Source organism: Helianthus annuus, chromosome 17 (assembly GCF_002127325.2).
Source record: "Helianthus annuus cultivar XRQ/B chromosome 17, HanXRQr2.0-SUNRISE, whole genome shotgun sequence".
Lineage (NCBI taxonomy): Eukaryota > Viridiplantae > Streptophyta > Magnoliopsida > Asterales > Asteraceae > Helianthus > Helianthus annuus.
Genome location: NC_035449.2, coordinates 65744843 through 65764193, shown reverse-complemented (window position 1 = coordinate 65764193; position 19351 = coordinate 65744843). Strand labels below are relative to the sequence as shown.

General features: G+C 42.1%; 1 protein-coding gene across 1 annotated transcript; it reads right to left on the bottom strand.

Moving 5' to 3' along the window:
• Positions 1 to 13103: 13103 nt before the first annotated feature.
• LOC110920578 (probable alkaline/neutral invertase B) lies at positions 13104 to 18037 on the bottom strand. The gene is made up of 6 exons (XM_022164739.2): positions 17763 to 18037; positions 15812 to 16220; positions 14697 to 15128; positions 13727 to 14285; positions 13258 to 13560; positions 13104 to 13224 (listed from the first exon to the last, which is right to left on the bottom strand). The coding sequence occupies exons 2-5, from the start codon at positions 16199 to 16201 to the stop codon at positions 13265 to 13267; spliced, it is 1677 nt and encodes a 558-aa protein (XP_022020431.1). The 5' UTR covers positions 16202 to 16220; positions 17763 to 18037; the 3' UTR covers positions 13104 to 13224; positions 13258 to 13264.
• Positions 18038 to 19351: the final 1314 nt, after the last annotated feature.

Below are 19351 nucleotides of genomic sequence, written 5' to 3'. Positions count from 1 at the left end.
AGAGTTAGGGGCTGTTTGGTAGCCTCTTAATGATCATTCAGATGCTACCTCTTAATGGTTTAAAACCTCTAAATGAATAAGAGGTAACCTCAAGTCTGAATGGTTAAGAGGTAAACTCTGAATGGTAAATCATCACATGTCATATTCATCTACCTTCTCATTAGTAAAATTCTTAATGGTTTCATTAAGGTAGCCTCTTAATGACCATTCAGAGGCTACCAAACAGCCCCTTACTGGATCTACCTTAACTACTAAGTCTATTGGGTGTGAAGGAGGAAGTCACTTGGTATGGAGGAGGGTAGTCACACGCTCAATACATATTCTTTGATAATTCTGTTAGTTAAAAATTTAGATGTAAATTGTCGACTTCGTCGCAACACGCGGGTTTCCCACTAAATAAAAATTTTTTGGAGTATACTACATAATGTTTATCATAAGGGTTTCCCCGTTTATCATAAGGGTTTCCCGTGCGTTGCAGCCGCAAAGCGCGAGTGCTTTTATATATATACACGCACACACAACGTATATACAATTTTTAAACGTTTTCGGATTTAAATTATGTTCTCGGCCCATATTGTTGACTCCGCTGCAATGCGCGGGTTCCCCACTAGTATATAATAATGACTTTATTTGTTAATATAACACCTTATTAAGATTAACCACATATATTTTTTAAATCAAGACTATTAATTATTGATAAAGATGGTAAAGTTACAAATAAAACATCAAATCTAATTTAACTTTTAATATAGAATTAATCGTTAGTTTATTATTATCTATAACGATACTATTATTATTATTTTTATTTTTATTATTAATATTATTATTATTATTAATATCACCAATTTAATTATTTATGCACTATAATAATAACTTTATTTGTTAATATAACACCTTCTTAAGATTAATCACATATACTTTTAAAATCAAATGATTTAAACTATTAATTATTAATAAAGATGGTAAAGTTACAAATAAAACATCAAATCTAATTTAACTTTTAATATAGAATTCTAATTATTGTCACGTGTCACTCTCTCCTAACCTTATAATATAGACTTACAACTTATTTATTTATTTATTATTATTATTATTATTATTATTATTATTATTATTATTATTATTATTATTATCTCCAATTTAATTATTTATGCACTATAATAATGATTTTATTTGTTAATATAACACCTTATTAAGATTAACCATATATATTTTTAAAATCAAATGATTTAAACTATTAATTATTGATAAAAATGGTAAATTTACAAATAAAACATCAAATCTAATTTAACTTTAATATAGAATTCTAATTATTGTCACGTGTCACTCTCTCTTAACCTTATAATTTAGACTTACATCTTATTTTAAAATATTTTTTTAATCCTGGGAAGATGGGGTTTCAGATTTGTAACATGTAGTTTTGGAATATGACGGATTGACTAAAATACTCTTTTCTTTACTTTTTCTAATTGTGTCATATGTCATAATCTTATTCCTTTCAAACCTTCTCATCAAAACCTAACTTCCTAATTGATCGAGTTAGCTGTCATTTTCGTCCCTATGTGACGAGGTGTGACCCGCATCGGTCAACCCGACCCGGTTACAACCTATTATATTAATATAAATATAAATACAAATGATTATTCTAGAACTTTCCATATCTACATGGAAGTTGCACAACCAAATCTCCAACTTTTCGGGAAGATCATGTAAATCTCTAACTTATCGGAATATATCCTAGGTTAAAGGAAACCCTAATGGAAAACCTATAAATAGAGGTAAACGTATAAGGTATGATCATCTTGCTCCCATACATCTTCTTCTCCTAAACTTCTTTCATAAACCAATACTTATTCTCACGCCGGAGGGTGGTTACAGGAATAACCCCATTCCTGTAACGAGTCCTAACGGTGTTTCTGTTTTGCAGCCAAGCGTTCGGGTCACTAATCATTGAAGCCCTAGGTACTGCATAGGTCAGTGTTTCTTCATTGGCGCCATCCGTGGGACCTATTCAGCGACAAGAACCTCATGGCAAGTGATCAGAACACGGCTGGTCAAACGTTGACAAATAGTAATTTGGCGTTAGGGGCGAACCCCAGTACCGTCCCACAGTCTTCCCCAGCCGTTACGAGGTCGTTAGATCCAGAGTTTGAGGCAGAAGGACCACCTCCAGGTTTTGACAACATCACCACCGTCTCTTCCCAGACTGTGGTTACAAGTCCGTTTCTCTATATGCCCTCACAAATACCACCAAGGGAGTTGGGGGGAGCTAGCAGTAACATATTCACCCCGGTGACAACTGTTTTTGCACAGGCTTCACGCCTCCACTCCACCCCTGTCATTACCTCGGCGAGCCCCAGTACCATAGTGTCAGAAATCAGTACGCCTCAATACTACCAGCCGTTGGTTTCCAACCCAATGCCGCCGCTATACTCAGCAGCGCTCACGGCGGCGTTATCTACACCACCTCACCAGCCGGTCATCATGCCAGCCGGAGTAATGAATGCCCCTGTCACGCTAGGAAATCAGGTATATTTCCCGGGGTATTGCTATGCACCCCCTTACGGGTATTTACCCTCATACGGGGGTTCGGCGTACCCTTTCCAGGGAACAGCGCAAGGAAGCTCTCAATCGCCATACGCGGCTTACATGCCGCCATGGTGGAATGTTCCAACTCCACAACCAATGTATACCCAAGCGCCAACTGAGCCCGTGCACGACAGAGGAAACGCGGTCAGGCCCCGGGTAGCCCCGTTGGAAAACTCTAACCTAATGGCGGGACCTGCCCCGGGTATGAACGTTCCACCGGCACAACCTGTAAATGTGGAAGAAGATGAACTTACCAAACCATACAAGCCGGTAGACGCGACGTTCCGGTCCAAATTCACTCGTAGGATCGCCGAAGCTCCTATTAAGGAAAAACCCAAAATGCCCCAAACGGTCGGCAAGTACGATGGTCTCACCGATCCCGACGACCATCTCAATTTATTTAAGAGCGCCGGTGAAGTGGCCTGCTGGCCCATGCCCCTATGGTGCAAAATGTTCGTACAAACTCTAGTGGGAGCGGCACGAGTCTGGTGGGACAGCCTGCCCACAGGCGAGATAGACAGCTTTGAAGATTTGGAATCAAAGTTTATCCTACAGTTTAGTCAGCAGCGCCGACATACGAAAGATAGGAACGAACTCCTTCATATTCGTCGTCGAGACAATGAGACGGTAGAAAACTTTATCATCAGATTCAACAAAGAAAGCCTGGCGATCCCAGGCGTCACCAACGATCTGGCGTGTGGAGCGTTCCTCCAAGGAGTCAACGATGATGAGCTATTAAGAACGCTGCATGGAAGGGATGGTGTATCCCCAACCATAGATGAAATACTGCGAATAGCCAAAGTATATGTTATACAAGAAAAAGCGGTAGCAGCCAGTCACGCAGCCAATAGAAAGAAAGAAGCCCTAAAAAATCAGGAGGAAAAAGATCATCGGGGATCCAAAAGCAAACATAGGGGGGGACCGATACCAGAGAAACGACAAAGACTCGCGATACGACAGACACCGAAACTCCTATTCGAGGAACGAGACGTCGAAACCTCGGTCTGAATATCCCAACTTAAGCAAGACCCCGGCTGAAATTCTTGCCTCAGAAAACCTTAGGCTTAATCCACCAAAGCCGTTGAAAGACAACCCTAACAAGGATACAAGTAAATACTGCGAGTACCACAAGGGGAGCGGGCATGACACCAACGACTGTTTTCAGCTTAAAAAGCAGATCGAATACTTCGTGAAGTCGGGTAAGTTGGCACACCTAGTGCGAAACATCAAGCAAGGCCCGCCTGTGGTCAAGGAGGAGAATGATAAAGCGGCAGGCAAAAGGCCGCGTGAATTGAACATGGTGCACGCTGACACGGGAAGGGGGGCGAAGCGGAGTTTCTCCACGCTCGAGCCTTGGATGTTGGCAACAATGACCATAGAGCCGCGAATGGAGGATTTGCATCTTACCACAGACGCCCTGATCATCTCCGCGGCAGTAGGAGACTACCGCATGAGGCGAATCCTAGTCGACACCGGAAGCTCAGAAGACATTATCTATGAACATTGCTTTAACAGAATGCAACCAGAGGATAGGAAGTTGCTTGAATCAGTACACGCCCCTATCAAAGGTTTCACAGGGGAAAAGGTTGATCCTATTGGTCAAATCACTTTCCCAGTAACCTTTGGGCAATCACCCAAAGAAAGAACCATACTACTAACTTTCCTTGTAGTCCGCGCTGAGTCGTACCACAATGTGATAATCGGAAGATTCACCCTGGGGAAATTGGACGCCATAGTCTCCACGGCGAGGGGTTTTATGAAGTTCCCAACACCGCGAGGTATCGCTACCGTATTTCGTGATAAAATCGGGGAAGTACTAAATACCAAACGATGTCGCCAGGGGCCCACCGGGGCCACGGGCCCAGAAAGATGGGTACTGAGCACGCGCCATCCGGACCAAATGGTCACAATCGGGGACACTCTGTCCCCGGAAGTTATAAGCGACCTGAAGCAATTGTTAAAAAGAAACGTGGTCATTTTCGCTTTCGAGCACTCCGATATGACAGGAGTCCCCCGTGACAAAGCAGAACACAGGCTCGCCACACTTCCAGGCGTTAAGCCGGTTGCTCAGGGTAAACGCAGCATGGCCCCGGACCGCCGGGCGGCGGTCGTTAAAGAAGTGCGAAAGTTAGTGGAAGCTGGAATCCTCAGGGAAACGCAATACCATACATGGGTGTCCAACCCGGTCATGGTGAAAAAGCCAGATGGCACGTGGCGAATGTGCATCGATTTCAAAGACTTAAACAAGGCGTGCCCAAAAGATGCGTACCCGTTACCCGAGATTGATTTAAAGGTCGACTCCCTGGTACCTTACCGATTCAAATGTTTCCTGGACGCGTACAAAGGGTACCACCAGATTAAAATGTCCAAGGAAGATGAAGAAAAAACAGTGTTTCATACCGACGTGGGCATCTTTTGTTATACCAAGATGACTTTTGGGCTACGAAACGCAGGAGCTACCTATCAGAGGCTCATGGACAAGGTGTTTGAGGCACAGATCGGGCGAAATTTGGAAGTCTATGTAGACGACCTTGTAATTAAAAGCAGCAAAGAAAAACAGATGTTAGCAGATATCGAGGAAACTTTCCAGCGGCTCAGAGAATACAACATAAAATTAAATCCAAAGAAGTGTTCGTTTGGGGTGGAAGAGGGGAAGTTCCTGGGTGTAGTGGTCACCCGAGACGGTTTTAAAGCTAACCCGGAAAAGGTAGCCGCCATAGCGCGAATGCCTTCTCCCCGAACGCTGAAGGAAGCTCAAGCCCTAAATGGACGACTAGTAGCGATCAACAGGTTCTTAGCAAGGCACGCCGAAAAATCATTTCCTTTCATAAAAACATTAAAAGATTGCCTCAACAAGAAGAATTTCAAATGGACCAGCGGAGCAGGCTCTACAAGAAATGAAACGTTTTATAGAAGGGTTACCTACGCTGACAGCGCCAAGGCCCAGTGAAATACTAAAAATGTATTTAGCGGCAGCTCATACGGCGGTAAGCGCCGTGCTCGTGGTTGAACGAGAAGGGAAGCAGACACCAATATATTACATAAGCCGGGTGTTAGCGGGGCCTGAAACGCGCTATCCTACACTGGAAAAGCTAGTTTTAGCATTAGTACACGCCACAAGGTGACTAAGAAGATACTTTCAGGCACACCGCGTACAAATCTTAACCAATTACCCGCTGCAGCAAGTCTTACACAAGCCAGAGGTTTCGGGCAGGTTGGCTAAATGGGCCATTGAGCTGGGGGCTTTAGATATTGAATATCAGTAATGAACAGCAGTTAAAGGGCAAGTGATTGCTGATTTTTTAGCTGAAATACCGGAAGGAGAAGCCGTTACGGACCCAGTCGTCCAAGATATACCGGAGTCCAGCACCACAAGGCAGACTTGGAAGCTATACACTGATGGATCATCTAGCGGAAAGGGGTCCGGTGCAGGCCTAATGCTAATAAGTCCAGATCAAATCAGACTAATGTACGCCTTACGTTTCGATTTTGAATGTTCTAATAATGAAGCGGAGTACGAGGCATTATTGGCAAGTTTACGGATGGCAAAATCCATGGGGGCAGCAAGGGTAGACGCATATGTCGACTCGTTGCTGGTTAACAATCAGGTAAACGAGACATATGAAGCTAAAGACGAGTCAATGGCGAAATATCTAGCGAAAACTAAAGAACTCATGGATTCCTTTGACAAGGTCACACTCAACCATGTACATAGAGGAAAGAATCAAATAGCAGACGCCCTAAGCAAACTCGCCACCTCAGGCATGGAAAAGGAAGTCAAAGTCGAAACGTTACAGACGCCCTCAATCGAACCACGGAGTGTTTCCGCCATCACAATGGAAGAACCTTGCTGGTATACTCCGATTCTACGCTTCCTCGAGACAGGTGAACTACCTCCCGCCAAGGGCGAAGCACAGAAGATACAAACGAAAGCGCTACAATATGAGGTCAATGATGGTGTCCTATACCGAAAATCTTACTTGGGTCCGTTGCTGCGATGTGTTTCCCCGATAGAGGCAAAGTACCTCATCAGCGAAATTCACTTGGGTCTATGCGGCATACACGCCGGACCTCGAGCAGTGGTGGCCAAAATCCATAGCGCGGGATATTACTGGCCTGGGATGCACGAAGACGCTGTAACGGAACTACGAAAATGCCGCAGTTGCCAGAAGTTCGCTCCTCAGACAATACGGCCCAAGAACAGCCTGGTACCGGTGACAGCAGCGTGGCCCTTCCAGAAATGGGCCGTGGATATCGTAGGACCTTTCCCGCCGGCCCCCGGAAAGTTAAAGTACCTGATTGTGGCGGTTGATTACTTCACCAAATGGGTGGAAGCAAAACCCTTGGCCAAAATAACGGCGGAAAATGCCAAAAAATTCCTCTGGTAGCACATAGTGTGCAGGTTCGGGTTACCGCTTTACCTGGTGAGTGATAACGGAACACAGTTCACGGATAGAATTTTCCAGCAATGGTGCACTGATCTCCACATCCAACAGATTTTCACATCGGTAGCACACCCCCAGGGTAACGGACAGGTGGAGCGGACGAACAGGAGTTTGCTGGATGGCATCAAAAAACGACTGGGGCACGAGGGAAGCTCGTGGGTGGAAGAATTGCCACATGTCCTTTGGGCACATAGAACAATGCCCAAAACTAGCAACAACGAAACCCCATTCAGCCTTACCTATGGAATGGAGGCAATGATACCTGCTGAAGCAGGGTTACCGTCGTTACGCCGTCTCAATACAGGCAATGACAACGACCAATCTCTGAGAGAAGGCTTGGATTTGTTGGAAGAAAGGCGTGAGGCAGCCGCCATCAGCGAAGCAAGATACAAGAAAGCGTTGGAAAAATATTATAACAAACGGGTGTCCAAACAGAGCTTCAAAGCGGGTGATTACGTCATGCGTGACAACGAAGCAAGTAGAATGGAACCCTCAGGAAAACTGGGCCCAAACTGGGAAGGCCCTTATATCGTCCAAGAAGATCTGGGTAAAGGGGCCTATCGCCTATCCCGACTAGATGGCATGCCAATACCGCGCAGTTGGAACATCGCCCAGTTAAGGAAATGCTACCTGTAAAACCTTGCTCCTAACAGCAAGAGTTAACTATTTTCTCAATTCACATTTGTACCCCGCGGTGGGGTTTTTCTGTTTTTCTTTTATTACTCCATGCAAGTTTAATAAGAAAGATTTAAGTTCATTTGTTACAAAAGTTACCATCGCACGACGAATGCATAAAACGGTAAAAACACAAACAACACCCTTAAACACGAAATATTTTCATTCATATAAGTCATAGGGTTAACATTAAAAAGCGCTTACGGCGGGTATCTTGGTAATAGATACATACACCGCCCCAAAACAGATAGGCATCACTACATGTACATAACCTATCTCAAAAAAACCAAGTACTTGTCCCTGTCACTAAAAACCAAACATATGGGAACCAAAATACAGAACATGTTCAAAACATCTACTGAGGAAGGTTGGGTGCCATTACCACTGCAGGGGTATGCACCACCACCTCATCATCCACAACTACAACTGGATCGATCGCCAAGTTGTCAGATGAACCATCACCAACCATCGGAACCACCGTACCTGAGCCATCCGTCTGTTGCCTCCTCGGTCGACCACCAGAATGGCGTTGGTACGTCAGACGGTATCGCTGTTCAGGGTTCACCGGAATCAGACTAGACAGCACATCAGCTGATAGCTGTGGCACTCCGGGATCCACTGGTTGAGGATCCTCAATGACAATGCTCTGACATGCTCGGTTAGCACGAACCGGAGCAGCATTGGGAATGGGTCTCCTCCCCCTAAGCATCGACCTCGTTACCGGGTATTGCAGCTGGAGCAAGCCATCAACAGCGTCAAGGACCCGGAAGATCTCGGAAAGTCTTTGCCTATATCGTTTTCTTTCCATCGTGTCCAAACTACCAAATAAGGAAACGGAAGGTAAATTTATAGCAGGAGTAAAAAGTTTTGACAGTGGTGACGTCGGGTGCATTAATAGAGAATAATCATTACACGTCACAGAGCCATATTTTCAAAATTCGGCGGTGTCAGAAATCATGACATTTGCATTAATATGGCTGTCAAGTCAAAACAGAAATGGGCACTAAGCCCAATTCAAACAGTGTCATTAGCAAAGCAATAAGAGTACATCACAAGCAACAAAAAAGAAAAACAAAGTTGTCATTCTTCTTCAGACTCCTCCGCGGGGTCCAGCATCAGACGCAGCGATTCTATCCCATCCTCATTGACTTTGTCCATCAAATCGCCATAACAGGGCAGCGGCTCGGTATACGCCGCTTCAAGGGCATTTGCCATATCAGTTTGCAGTTTACTCTTGACAGCATGAAAATCCGGCGATACCCTATCCAACTGCTGGCAATCCATATAGCCCTTATACACACCATCATGATGCCCGGATTGGTAAGCAGCCGCGGATAAGCGATCAATCAAGCTGGTGAAAGGGGGCGATTCACGCAGGTACTCAAACGCCCCCACAAGCCCATTAGTTATCAACCAATTCCTGTCACCCCGCATAGCCGCTAGCTGGCTGGTCAAATCATCGACTTCTGCGTTGGATTGTGCCAACGCATTTTCCACTTCCTTCAGTTTAGAAGATGACGATACAGCAAGTTTGTTATTCTGAGTGACAAGTGAATCGCAATGGTCCTGCAACTCCTTGACCTTTCCTTCCCGTTACTCCAGCTCTGCCTGCATAAGCCGGATTTTGGTATGGGAGGCTTCTATTTCAGTTGTCAAGCTTTGGTACCGTTCCTGAACCTGAGACACAAAATCAGTGTCAACACGAAATTTTTCCAATTGTGCCGATAACTCGAGTCTCACCTTTTGAGCCTCCGCTATGGCCTTACGCTCCAACTCCTCCTGTATATTCTTGGCCTGAGCCAACACTCGATCTTTTTCCGCCATGTCGCGGGCCCACAAGATCAGTTCTTCGGCAAGATGGTTAGTCACCCTCGGCAAATCTTCCTCAGCTTTGTTTTTCTCCGACAAGAATCTGGCCTCCCTTAATCCCACAGTCTGAAGTTGACTTTCTAAGCGATGCTTGTCGTCCCTCAATTCCGGAATAGTAGCTCGCGCCTGGTGGAGTTAGGTGTTATCATGCATCCACCTGCGACGGATTTCAACCAACCTTCGTGGTAGGCTCACAGAGTCAGATATTGAAGAATTCATCAGATCTTCATTGTTCAAACCCTCTACGTACGCCGCTTCGGCAGGGGGATACGCCCGCTCGACCCAGTGTTGAACCACAGGGGGGAAAATCAGCCTTGAAGATTCAGCGATTTTCCAGTGAGGCTGATAGCGTTTGTCTTGAGCATTGGGGTCCCAACGAACGGTTGGTATAAACAGGTCGTCAATCAGACGGACACCGTCATCAGCAATACCGCTGCTCGATCCTCCAGTTTCGCCACCACCCACGCTGGTCACCTCTTGTGCCGCTGATACGGTAGTAACATCTTTATCTACATCGGCAAAAATGCCTCTGGGCGAGACAATTACAGGTGTATCAATACCGCCTGTCCGAAGTGTGGACAGGGGATCAACAGTCACAGCTACTGATAACGTAGGAATAGGGAGAGGCATGACACAACTCACAGCGGCAGTAGCAGAAGCCGAGGTTTTGGGGACTGTGGACAAACTAACACTGGAACCAGGACATGACAACGCCACGGTCGACACAAGTGTTGGTGTAACAACCCCAGGTGGCACTCCCACAGAGGTACCTGCACGATAAACGTAGCGGGGGTTTAGCAACATGAAAACTAATATCCTACAGCGGCAGGCTAAGTCAGTTAATAGATACCTGTTGGGAAAGCACAAGCAGCCTGTACCGTCTCAAAGGCACTTAGAGTAGGTACGACAAAGGTTTTTCTTTTCTTAAAGGCACGACCTGGACTGGTCAGATCGGTGACCAGGGGAATATCACGCCCAACACTGGAAGTTTCCTCAACGGAGGGCACAACCCCATGGATCGCTGTGTGTTTCTTCCCGGTAAGCTTTATCCGGGTAGGTTTTTTCTCCGACACTGACACGGCGGTAGTTGCCACACCTGACAATTGGGTGACGTATGTTGTGGGATCCGCCGGTGCAGCGGGTAGAATAAATTGCTCAAGGTGCACCCTTAGCACATCTGGCTCTCCTTCGTCCAACGCGCGGTCGGCGGGTTTCAACGCGAGATGCCGAGGAGGATCAATAAAGTCAAACATACTCCACTCCCCTGTGTGGCATGTGGAAGTTAGAAAAAAGCAAAAACACAGCAAATATAGCAATGCACGACAAAGTAAACATACCTGCATCGTCCCTTTGAAATGAGGGATAACGCCTGATATCAGGCCACAACAAACTCATGCCGGCCATCACCAACGCACCTTCAGGGATAATCGTGCACTCGAAGGGGCGGCCACACAGCTTTATGTACAGAACATTCGATACATACGCATCCTCAGATGGAACATCGTCTTTCACTTTATCCTTTGGCCCTTTCTCTCTCCAGTGCATTTCCCCAGGGATAACAGAGGCATCAAGATAGAAGAATTTTTTCTTCCAGTCTTTGTCCCTCGAACTGGTAGGAATATCCCTTAGGCACGACACGTCAGTATCTCTCCGGTCGAAGGTAAAGAAAGGGGATTTCCACACAAGCACAAAGAAAGCCCTAAAGACAACCAGTTCTGGGATATGGCCCAGTGCTATGCAGGCAAACTCAAATTGCCGAAGTTTCACTAAACCGAGGGGATGTATTTGAGATATGTGAATACGGTAAAAATCAAGCACCGATTTCAAAAATTTAGTGATGGGTAGCCGGAAATTGCAGAATTTGAAAAAATCACTGAACAAAGTGATTTTACCCGCCTTCAAGGGGAATGCAGTGTCGGTCTTGGACGGCAAAACAGGGTTCCATTCGGCCCTAATACCATAATCATGAACGAGGTTGTTGAAGGACGTCACGCCCCACTTGCAGAACAATATGTCTGTAGGGGCGGCAGCGGTGGAAGACGATTCGTTGGTTTTCGAAGCCATTGATTGGAAAGAATGACGAAGGAATGATTTGGGGGAGGAGATTTGAACTCCTACATATAGAGTTGTTATTTATACGCAAAGGCAACTTTTCAAATTCAAAAAGATGTACGAACGGAAATACGTGTCCATATGGGGTAAAAACAGTTGTCACCAAAATGATGACCCAACTGTCACATCCTATCTTTTCGCCGTCATTTCCCAAAAACGTAACAGTACATAGCCCAATGAATGTGGCAACAATCATAATACACTAACTTTTTCTTTTTTCTCTTAGTCCGACCTAATGGATTTTTTTCCATGAACTCGGACTGGGGGGACATGACGAGGTGTGACCCGCATCGGTCAACCCGACCCGGTTACAACCTATTATATTAATATAAATATAAATACAAATGATTATTCTAGAACTTTCCATATCTACATGGAAGTTGCACAACCAAATCTCCAACTTTTCGGGAAGATCATGTAAATCTCTAACTTATCGGAATATATCCTAGGTTAAAGGAAACCCTAATGGAAAACCTATAAATAGAGGTAAACGTATAAGGTATGATCATCTTGCTCTCATACATCTTCTTCTCCTAAACTTCTTTCATAAACCAATACTTATTCTCACGCCGGAGGGTGGTTACAGGAATAACCCCATTCCTGTAACGAGTCCTAACGGTGTTTCTGTTTTGCAGCCAAGCGTTCGGGTCACTAATCATTGAAGCCCTAGGTACTGCATAGGTCAGTGTTTCTTCACTATGGTTTATTCATTTTTTTTTTTCATTTCAGGCCAATTTTCAAAAATGCACCAGTTTCCTCCTCTCTGACATATTGGAAACGTGTCACTTCAGTTCAAAAATTAAAACCCAATTAAGTCAGGCAGGTTAAATGAAAGGTATTATTGTTAATTCATATATCTTTTATTTTCACCTTATTTTATAAATTGACAATAATACCCTTCATTTAACATGTCTGACTTAACTAGGTTTTAATTTTTGAACTGAAGTGGCACGTTTCCAATATGTCAAGGAGGAAACTGGTACATTTTTGAAAACTGACCTGAAATGACAAAAGTAAACAAACCACAGGGACGAAAATAACAGTTAACTCTAATTGATCCTTACCCATATCTTTTTTTTTTTGACAGGTGAACTTCACAACAGACGGCTAATTCACACCCGCAAGACGCAGGCCCGCCACCACTCATTACCAGGACTAGGTTGTCTTAACTAGGCCCACGCCTGGTCGAGATGGGCGTTACGCTGTCCCCGAGAAAATTTCCAGCCTCCTGCCACATGATAGGAGTTGCACCCTCCGCAAGAGCCGACCCCCTGGAGTAAATGCACTGTAGTAGAAAACTCGGGTGGGATCAAGGGTTGAACCTGAGTCCTTCCCCCATCATTTCCAATGCATCAACCAGATGAGGCTGGAATCATTTTAGAAAAATCTATATATAATACTTTTTGTACACTATCGTGGCAATTGAGATAATTTTAAAAGAAAATCTAGTAACTGAATAAGCAAATTATTGTGCCAAATGAGAATCTAAAAAAAACTTCAATCATGCATCTCTTCCTACAAACCAACTGAAAAAATCTAAAGGGCAAATTAACAAAATCATATAAAAATGAAGACTAAAAACTCCATGAAGATGATCTTTTAATGGTGGGTTTCATCTGTTTATCTTCTTCAAGTGATATCATACCTAAATGTGAAGGATCCTCTAGCATCATTTTAGCCACCAAATAACCCGCAACAGACCATGTTTGATGCTTGCGAGCCTGTTTTCCAATGTACCGCCCACTCTTTCCATCGTAATACTCTGGCCACCCGTCTTTTGCAAGTCTAAGTTCTGCCACCTCAATCGCTCGCCTCGCGATTTGAGGCCGTCCCACCTTGATACATGCAGCTGTAAGTAGCCATAACAACACTGCACACACATACAACAAATATAAAAAAAAAAAATACAAATTCATATCTTTGACCCTTAAGAGTCCAAACAATGACAGACAAGATGGATCATTTTAGTACGCGTTTCAAACGGTTCGGCTAATGGGTCAGTTTAGTTTAGCTTGAAATGGGTCAGTTTAGTTTACCTGGCCATGATCCTCCATTGTGGTAACTCCATCTAGTATTCTTGGGATCACATCCAGTAATAATCCGCCAATCATGACCTTCAATGGCAGGATAACAAACCTTAACAGGCATATCTCCAACCAACTCTTCCCACCTCGATTCTATAAGATCCATAATGGCCGTTGACTGTTCGGGTGTGGCTAAAGACGAAAGAATGGCAATGCAGTTTCCCAAACAAAACCAACGAAAGTCCATATTCGAGGGCCCCACATTTCCCAGGAAGTATCCCCCGTAAGTTGGCATAAAGTCAAAAACCCATTCGGGAAGTGAGTCGGGCATTACATTAAACTTGTTGACTGCGGTATGAGAATACTCTTCTGTTTTGTACCGATATATGTCATTCAGTTGCTTCAAGTCCAACCAAAAGTAGCTTCTCATGTGAAAGCTTAATGCATGAAGACGTTTCACGATCCGGTCAGTAAGTTCTTTCCCTTGATCATCTTGTTTGAGTAAAACTAAAGCACATCTTAATGCCATGAAGAAAAGTGCTTGTATCTCTATTGGATATCCATACACCCCCTGCATACATGGCCAATATGTTTATATATTTCTCAATAAAAATCGAATTTCTAAATTATATATTGTCGATTTGGGTTGTAATTATCTCCATTGTCTAATACTTTAGAAAAATAGATAAAAGAGTAAATTACGATTTTGGCCCCTGTGGTTATATCACTAACCCCATCCATTTACTTTTAGGGTTAGAAAAAATAAAAGACGTTGGGGGCTCAGATGTTAAAAGATTTCTTTTTGGGCTAAAAGTGATATAACCACAGGGGACAAAATCGTAATTTACTCTAGATAAAATGTAAACGGAGGTCAAACAAGTCAAAAGTCAACCATAGTATTTTCAACACGCTTAAAACCTCCATAGCGGTTTATTATAAATGTCAAGATTGTTATCTATCTAAAGAAATGAGGAAAACGCACCATTCTCCTATCGATCATGGAGCAGCCATCAGCACACAGAAGAGTTGGGAATGTATCGAAACCCTCAGAAAGACACAAGGCGAGTATCAACCGCATACCCTTCTGGCAGTCAGGCATTTCAGCTAGTGAAGTGTCACCTGTTGACTTTGTATATGCTCGAAGCAATATGATCCACCAAAATCCTGAATCGACAGGAGCAACTCGCCCTATTGCACTCTCTCCAAAATCGGCCATAATAGTATCGGTATTACGAACAGGATCATGAAGTACTTTAAAACTAGCTGGCATCACACCCTCTCCTAGTTGGAATCGATCGATTTTCTTCTCCCATGACTGCAGCCTGAGAGTCTTTAAAATAAAGTTCTTCACAATTTCAGGTTCACCGTTCATTAGGAAGGCTAATGCACTTGGAACGAAATCTCTCACAAACACCTATATGCACACAGAAACTACCAACAAACATGAGTAAAACTGACCATAAACATAGTACTTCCAAAATAAGTTGTTAGTAGGGCTGCAAACGAACCAAACGTTCGGCGAACAGTTCGTGAATCGTTCGGCGGGAAGTTCGTTTGTGTTCGTTCAATTATTAAACAAACGAACACGAACAAGAAATTCCGTTCGTTAAGTTAAATGAACAAACATGAACAGAGGTCGTGTTCGTTCGTTTATGTTCGTGAACGTTCGGTAACGTGAGTTCATTAGTGTTTTTAGTTTTTATACCTATTTAAATACTTCAAAACTCCGACAAATTAAATATCTAATAAGTGTCAATGTATTGTATATTCTGTTCATGAAACGATTGTCTGTGTTCGTTTGTTTCTATTTGTGTTCATGAACATTAGTTTGTGCTCATTTGTGTTCGTCAACATTCGTTTTTGTTCGTTCCCTAAAATTAACAAACGAACACGAACAAGTTCATTTTCTTAATTAACAAACGAACACGAACAAGTTCATTTTCTTAACAAACGAACACGAACATAAAATCTCGTTGGATAAGTGTTCGTGAACGGTTCACGAACACATATATTTCTTAACAAACGAACACGAACAAGGTCTTGTTTGTGTTCGTTCGGTTCGTTTGCAGTCCTAGTTGTTAGTATAACGCGGCGTACCTGATCATAATTTAACTTTTCATCAGAATTGTCAAGTGCTGCAATAGTTCCCACTGGTTGACCACGAAAGTAAACCATTGTCTTCCTTAATGCCTCCCAAGCCTCAACAAACATCAGATGTGGTTCAAGCCCATACTGAGCATTACATGAATTGAATGATGATCTCTTACTTGGTGAAAAAACATTCTCGAAATCCATATGCCGGCCATTTTCTGCGATCAAAGGGTGACGGGGCGATGCCTCAACAAGCGACTTCTCGTCCAAAGATCTCTGTCTCTCTATGTTCAAGTGTCTAGGCTTATCTAGCAGCTTTGAGAAATCGATATTATCGTCACTATCCACGCTTTTCACACTGTCGTTTTGAGTCAGATCCACCGATGCCACTGACATTCTTAAATCTAATGTTGATCTGCATTTGTTTAAAAATAGTCCAATTATATCATCAAACACCTTAACAACACTATATATGATTAAATGCGTAATAGCTTGGAAACATAACAAGATTCAAGATATTTTTCAAATAAATCGAAACGTATGAATACGTTTCATCAAACAAATTCCCTACAGCAACCGAACATCCATGAATTACTGCTTAAACGAGAAAACGATTAACTAACGATATCACATTAACATAACCACATGAGATTGAATGACTAACAGGCATTAAAATCAAATAATAACCTGAAAATACATCAAAATTAAAAACTTATTATTTAAATTTATTAAAGAAATTGCAGAGGCGTATCATCAAACAAGTTGAGTACAAAAAAGTTAACATCAAAATCACAATACAAAATTAAAAAAAAAAAAAAAAAAAAAAAAAAAAAAAAAAAAGATGAAAAACGAACTAAATGTGGAAATATATAAAGATACATTACATGGAAATATATAAAGATTCATATATCCCTATTCAATAATTTATATGTAAAACCCTTGCTCAAAAATATATTTATTTGGGGACGAAGATATAAACAAAACTCAAATCAACGGAATTATCAGTACCATCTTAACGAACCTAACCCTCGTATTTTAAGGAGCTTTATAATTTACAAATATGTGCAAAAAAAATAAACCCATATACTTTCACGATTGACACTACTACCTCTTATCTTTTATCTTTCTATGCTCTCAGTAGGGATGCAACAAGCCGAGCCACGCTCAAGCTCAAGCTCGGGTCGTTTGTTATCTAATAATTAATATATTAAATAAAAATAATATAAAAGATAGACTCGTTTAGGCTCGCGAGCTCGATAAGCAAAGCTCGGGCTTGGACTCGTTTACTAAACAAACTTATTTTAGGTTCGGACATTTGCCTCTGAACGATTCAGACATTTCCCTCTAAACGGTTAAGTATTATACTGGCTCCTAATGATTCAGAACTCTTAGTGGTTCAGCATTTAATGGTTCAGACCTCTTACTTACTGGTTCAGCATTTATGATTTAGACCTCTGTCTGGTTTTCAACCATCTGTTTTATAGAAATTTTTGGGTATATACGTTTTCGACTCCCGGTCAGAAATCTCAAGTTTCGCCACTGTCTACACGGGTATACCTTTTACATTAGACAGGACTTGCCACGTATACCTTTTACATTCGAGTAAAGAAACACATAATTCAGAACAACAAGTGAATAAACTTCAAATCCAGCAAAGTCAAACTCAAAACTCTAGAAAAAACATTAACACACTTATGCATACCGTACAAGTGAATAATGCACTCCGTACAAAACATCCAAATAAAACTTCGTATCCAATCCATCAGTCAAAACAAAGAAAACGATTCAAACATTCAATCAAACAAAACCTTAAAACCTTCTCTTCACAATCATTAAACACAGAAAATCAAATTTCAAAATGGCAAAACACAAAACCCATATCATAACAACCACCAAACAACCGAAAAGTGATCATGCTTGCTAACAGTAATAATAAAACGGATGAGTTCAAACTTACAAGTGAAACGAGAGCTTCAAGTCTTCAAAAATCAACCGAACAGGTCAAATAAAAAAGTTAATCCGACACAAAACAATCGATACATACATGTTTTTTTTACAAAAACAAATTGTGTCGTATAGCGATTATTGGAGGGGTTAAAAGGTGTGGGGGATTATGCACGAGATTCATATGTGTGGAGTGGACTGGGGTCACAAAGTGGAGTGGCTGAAGGCTAGCTTGGGGGGACGTGAAAGTAAAGTAGAAGAACAAGGACAAAAATGGATAGACTGTGGTGCACAGAATTGCACATGTTGATGCGTCATCATTTTAAACTCAAATACTATATTCAAAACTTCCAACTTTTTAACCATAATTAGTGACAAGTGAGTGTTCAAGACAATCTTTAGGTTTCCCTAGAAATAGGTTTGGTGAAATGTCAATATGTTATGTGGAGGTTGTGTTTAGGGTTGTGGATAATTGACTGGCATGCCTCAAACCTTGGTCCGGGTTGAACGAGCCCGTACGGTTGTTGGTTTGGGTTTATATGGGTTTTTTGGTTCGGTATAACTAGATGCCTAGTTGTATTTTGTGTTAGTGGTTTTAAGAGTGACTCCGTCTCGGAGAACCGAACCAAGTCCAAAATTTTTGGACACCACAGCTGGACCACAATAGCGTTGGAGGATGATGGGAGGGGTGGTCTGGTCCATTTCACTGGACTCTTCCGGACATTCACATGTGGGTCCCCTTCTGTCACACCCCGACCACGTAGAACATACAAAACGTGGCGGAAACATCGGGGAGTGTTGTAACAGAATTAATTGTTTCAAATCCATGGCAATTGAAGTTTCGCTTTATTAATCAAACATGAAAGTTTACATTGTTTTAAACAAGAACCAAAGAGTACATAACATAAATTAACTAGTTCTTGTCACGTTTTAAGTCACTAAGGCACAGGTCCGCCTAAGTATGTCTTGATAAGTCCTATGCATCATATCCTGAAACACATGTGAAAATAGGTACGTCAGCATAAAAATGCCTGTGAGATACATAGGTTTTGTGAAAATAGAATTCATGACTTATGTTTAAGAAAATGTTTAGTCATGAACCTTGTAATTTGCTTTGTCTTGTAAATCATTTGAAAAGCGATAAGATCAGATGATATGTATAATTAAATGTAAGGTTAAATGAATAACCTAGCAAAATGAGTTTGTACAAGATAAGTTGTTTGTAAAAATAATGTCTTGTGAAGAATATGTTATCTGTGTAAAACGTAATATGTCTAAACTGAAATGATTTAAATAATGCTACGATAGGTAATATTATACAAACACTTATATATGGGAAGTACCAGCGGCGTATCCACCATGTTTGTATCATATTACATACGCCACGTTACTCAAACCATTTACCCAAACCAACCACCATGTAAATTGTTCATGTATAAATCAATTGTCAAGTGTTATTGTGTAAACCATACCAAAATGTCCATGTCTAATGTAAATCACCAAATGTGTATATCAATGTCAAATTGTTTATGTTTAATGTAAATCATGAATTGTGTATGTAAATGTCAAAATGTTTGTATATGGTAAGTGAGATGCATCAAC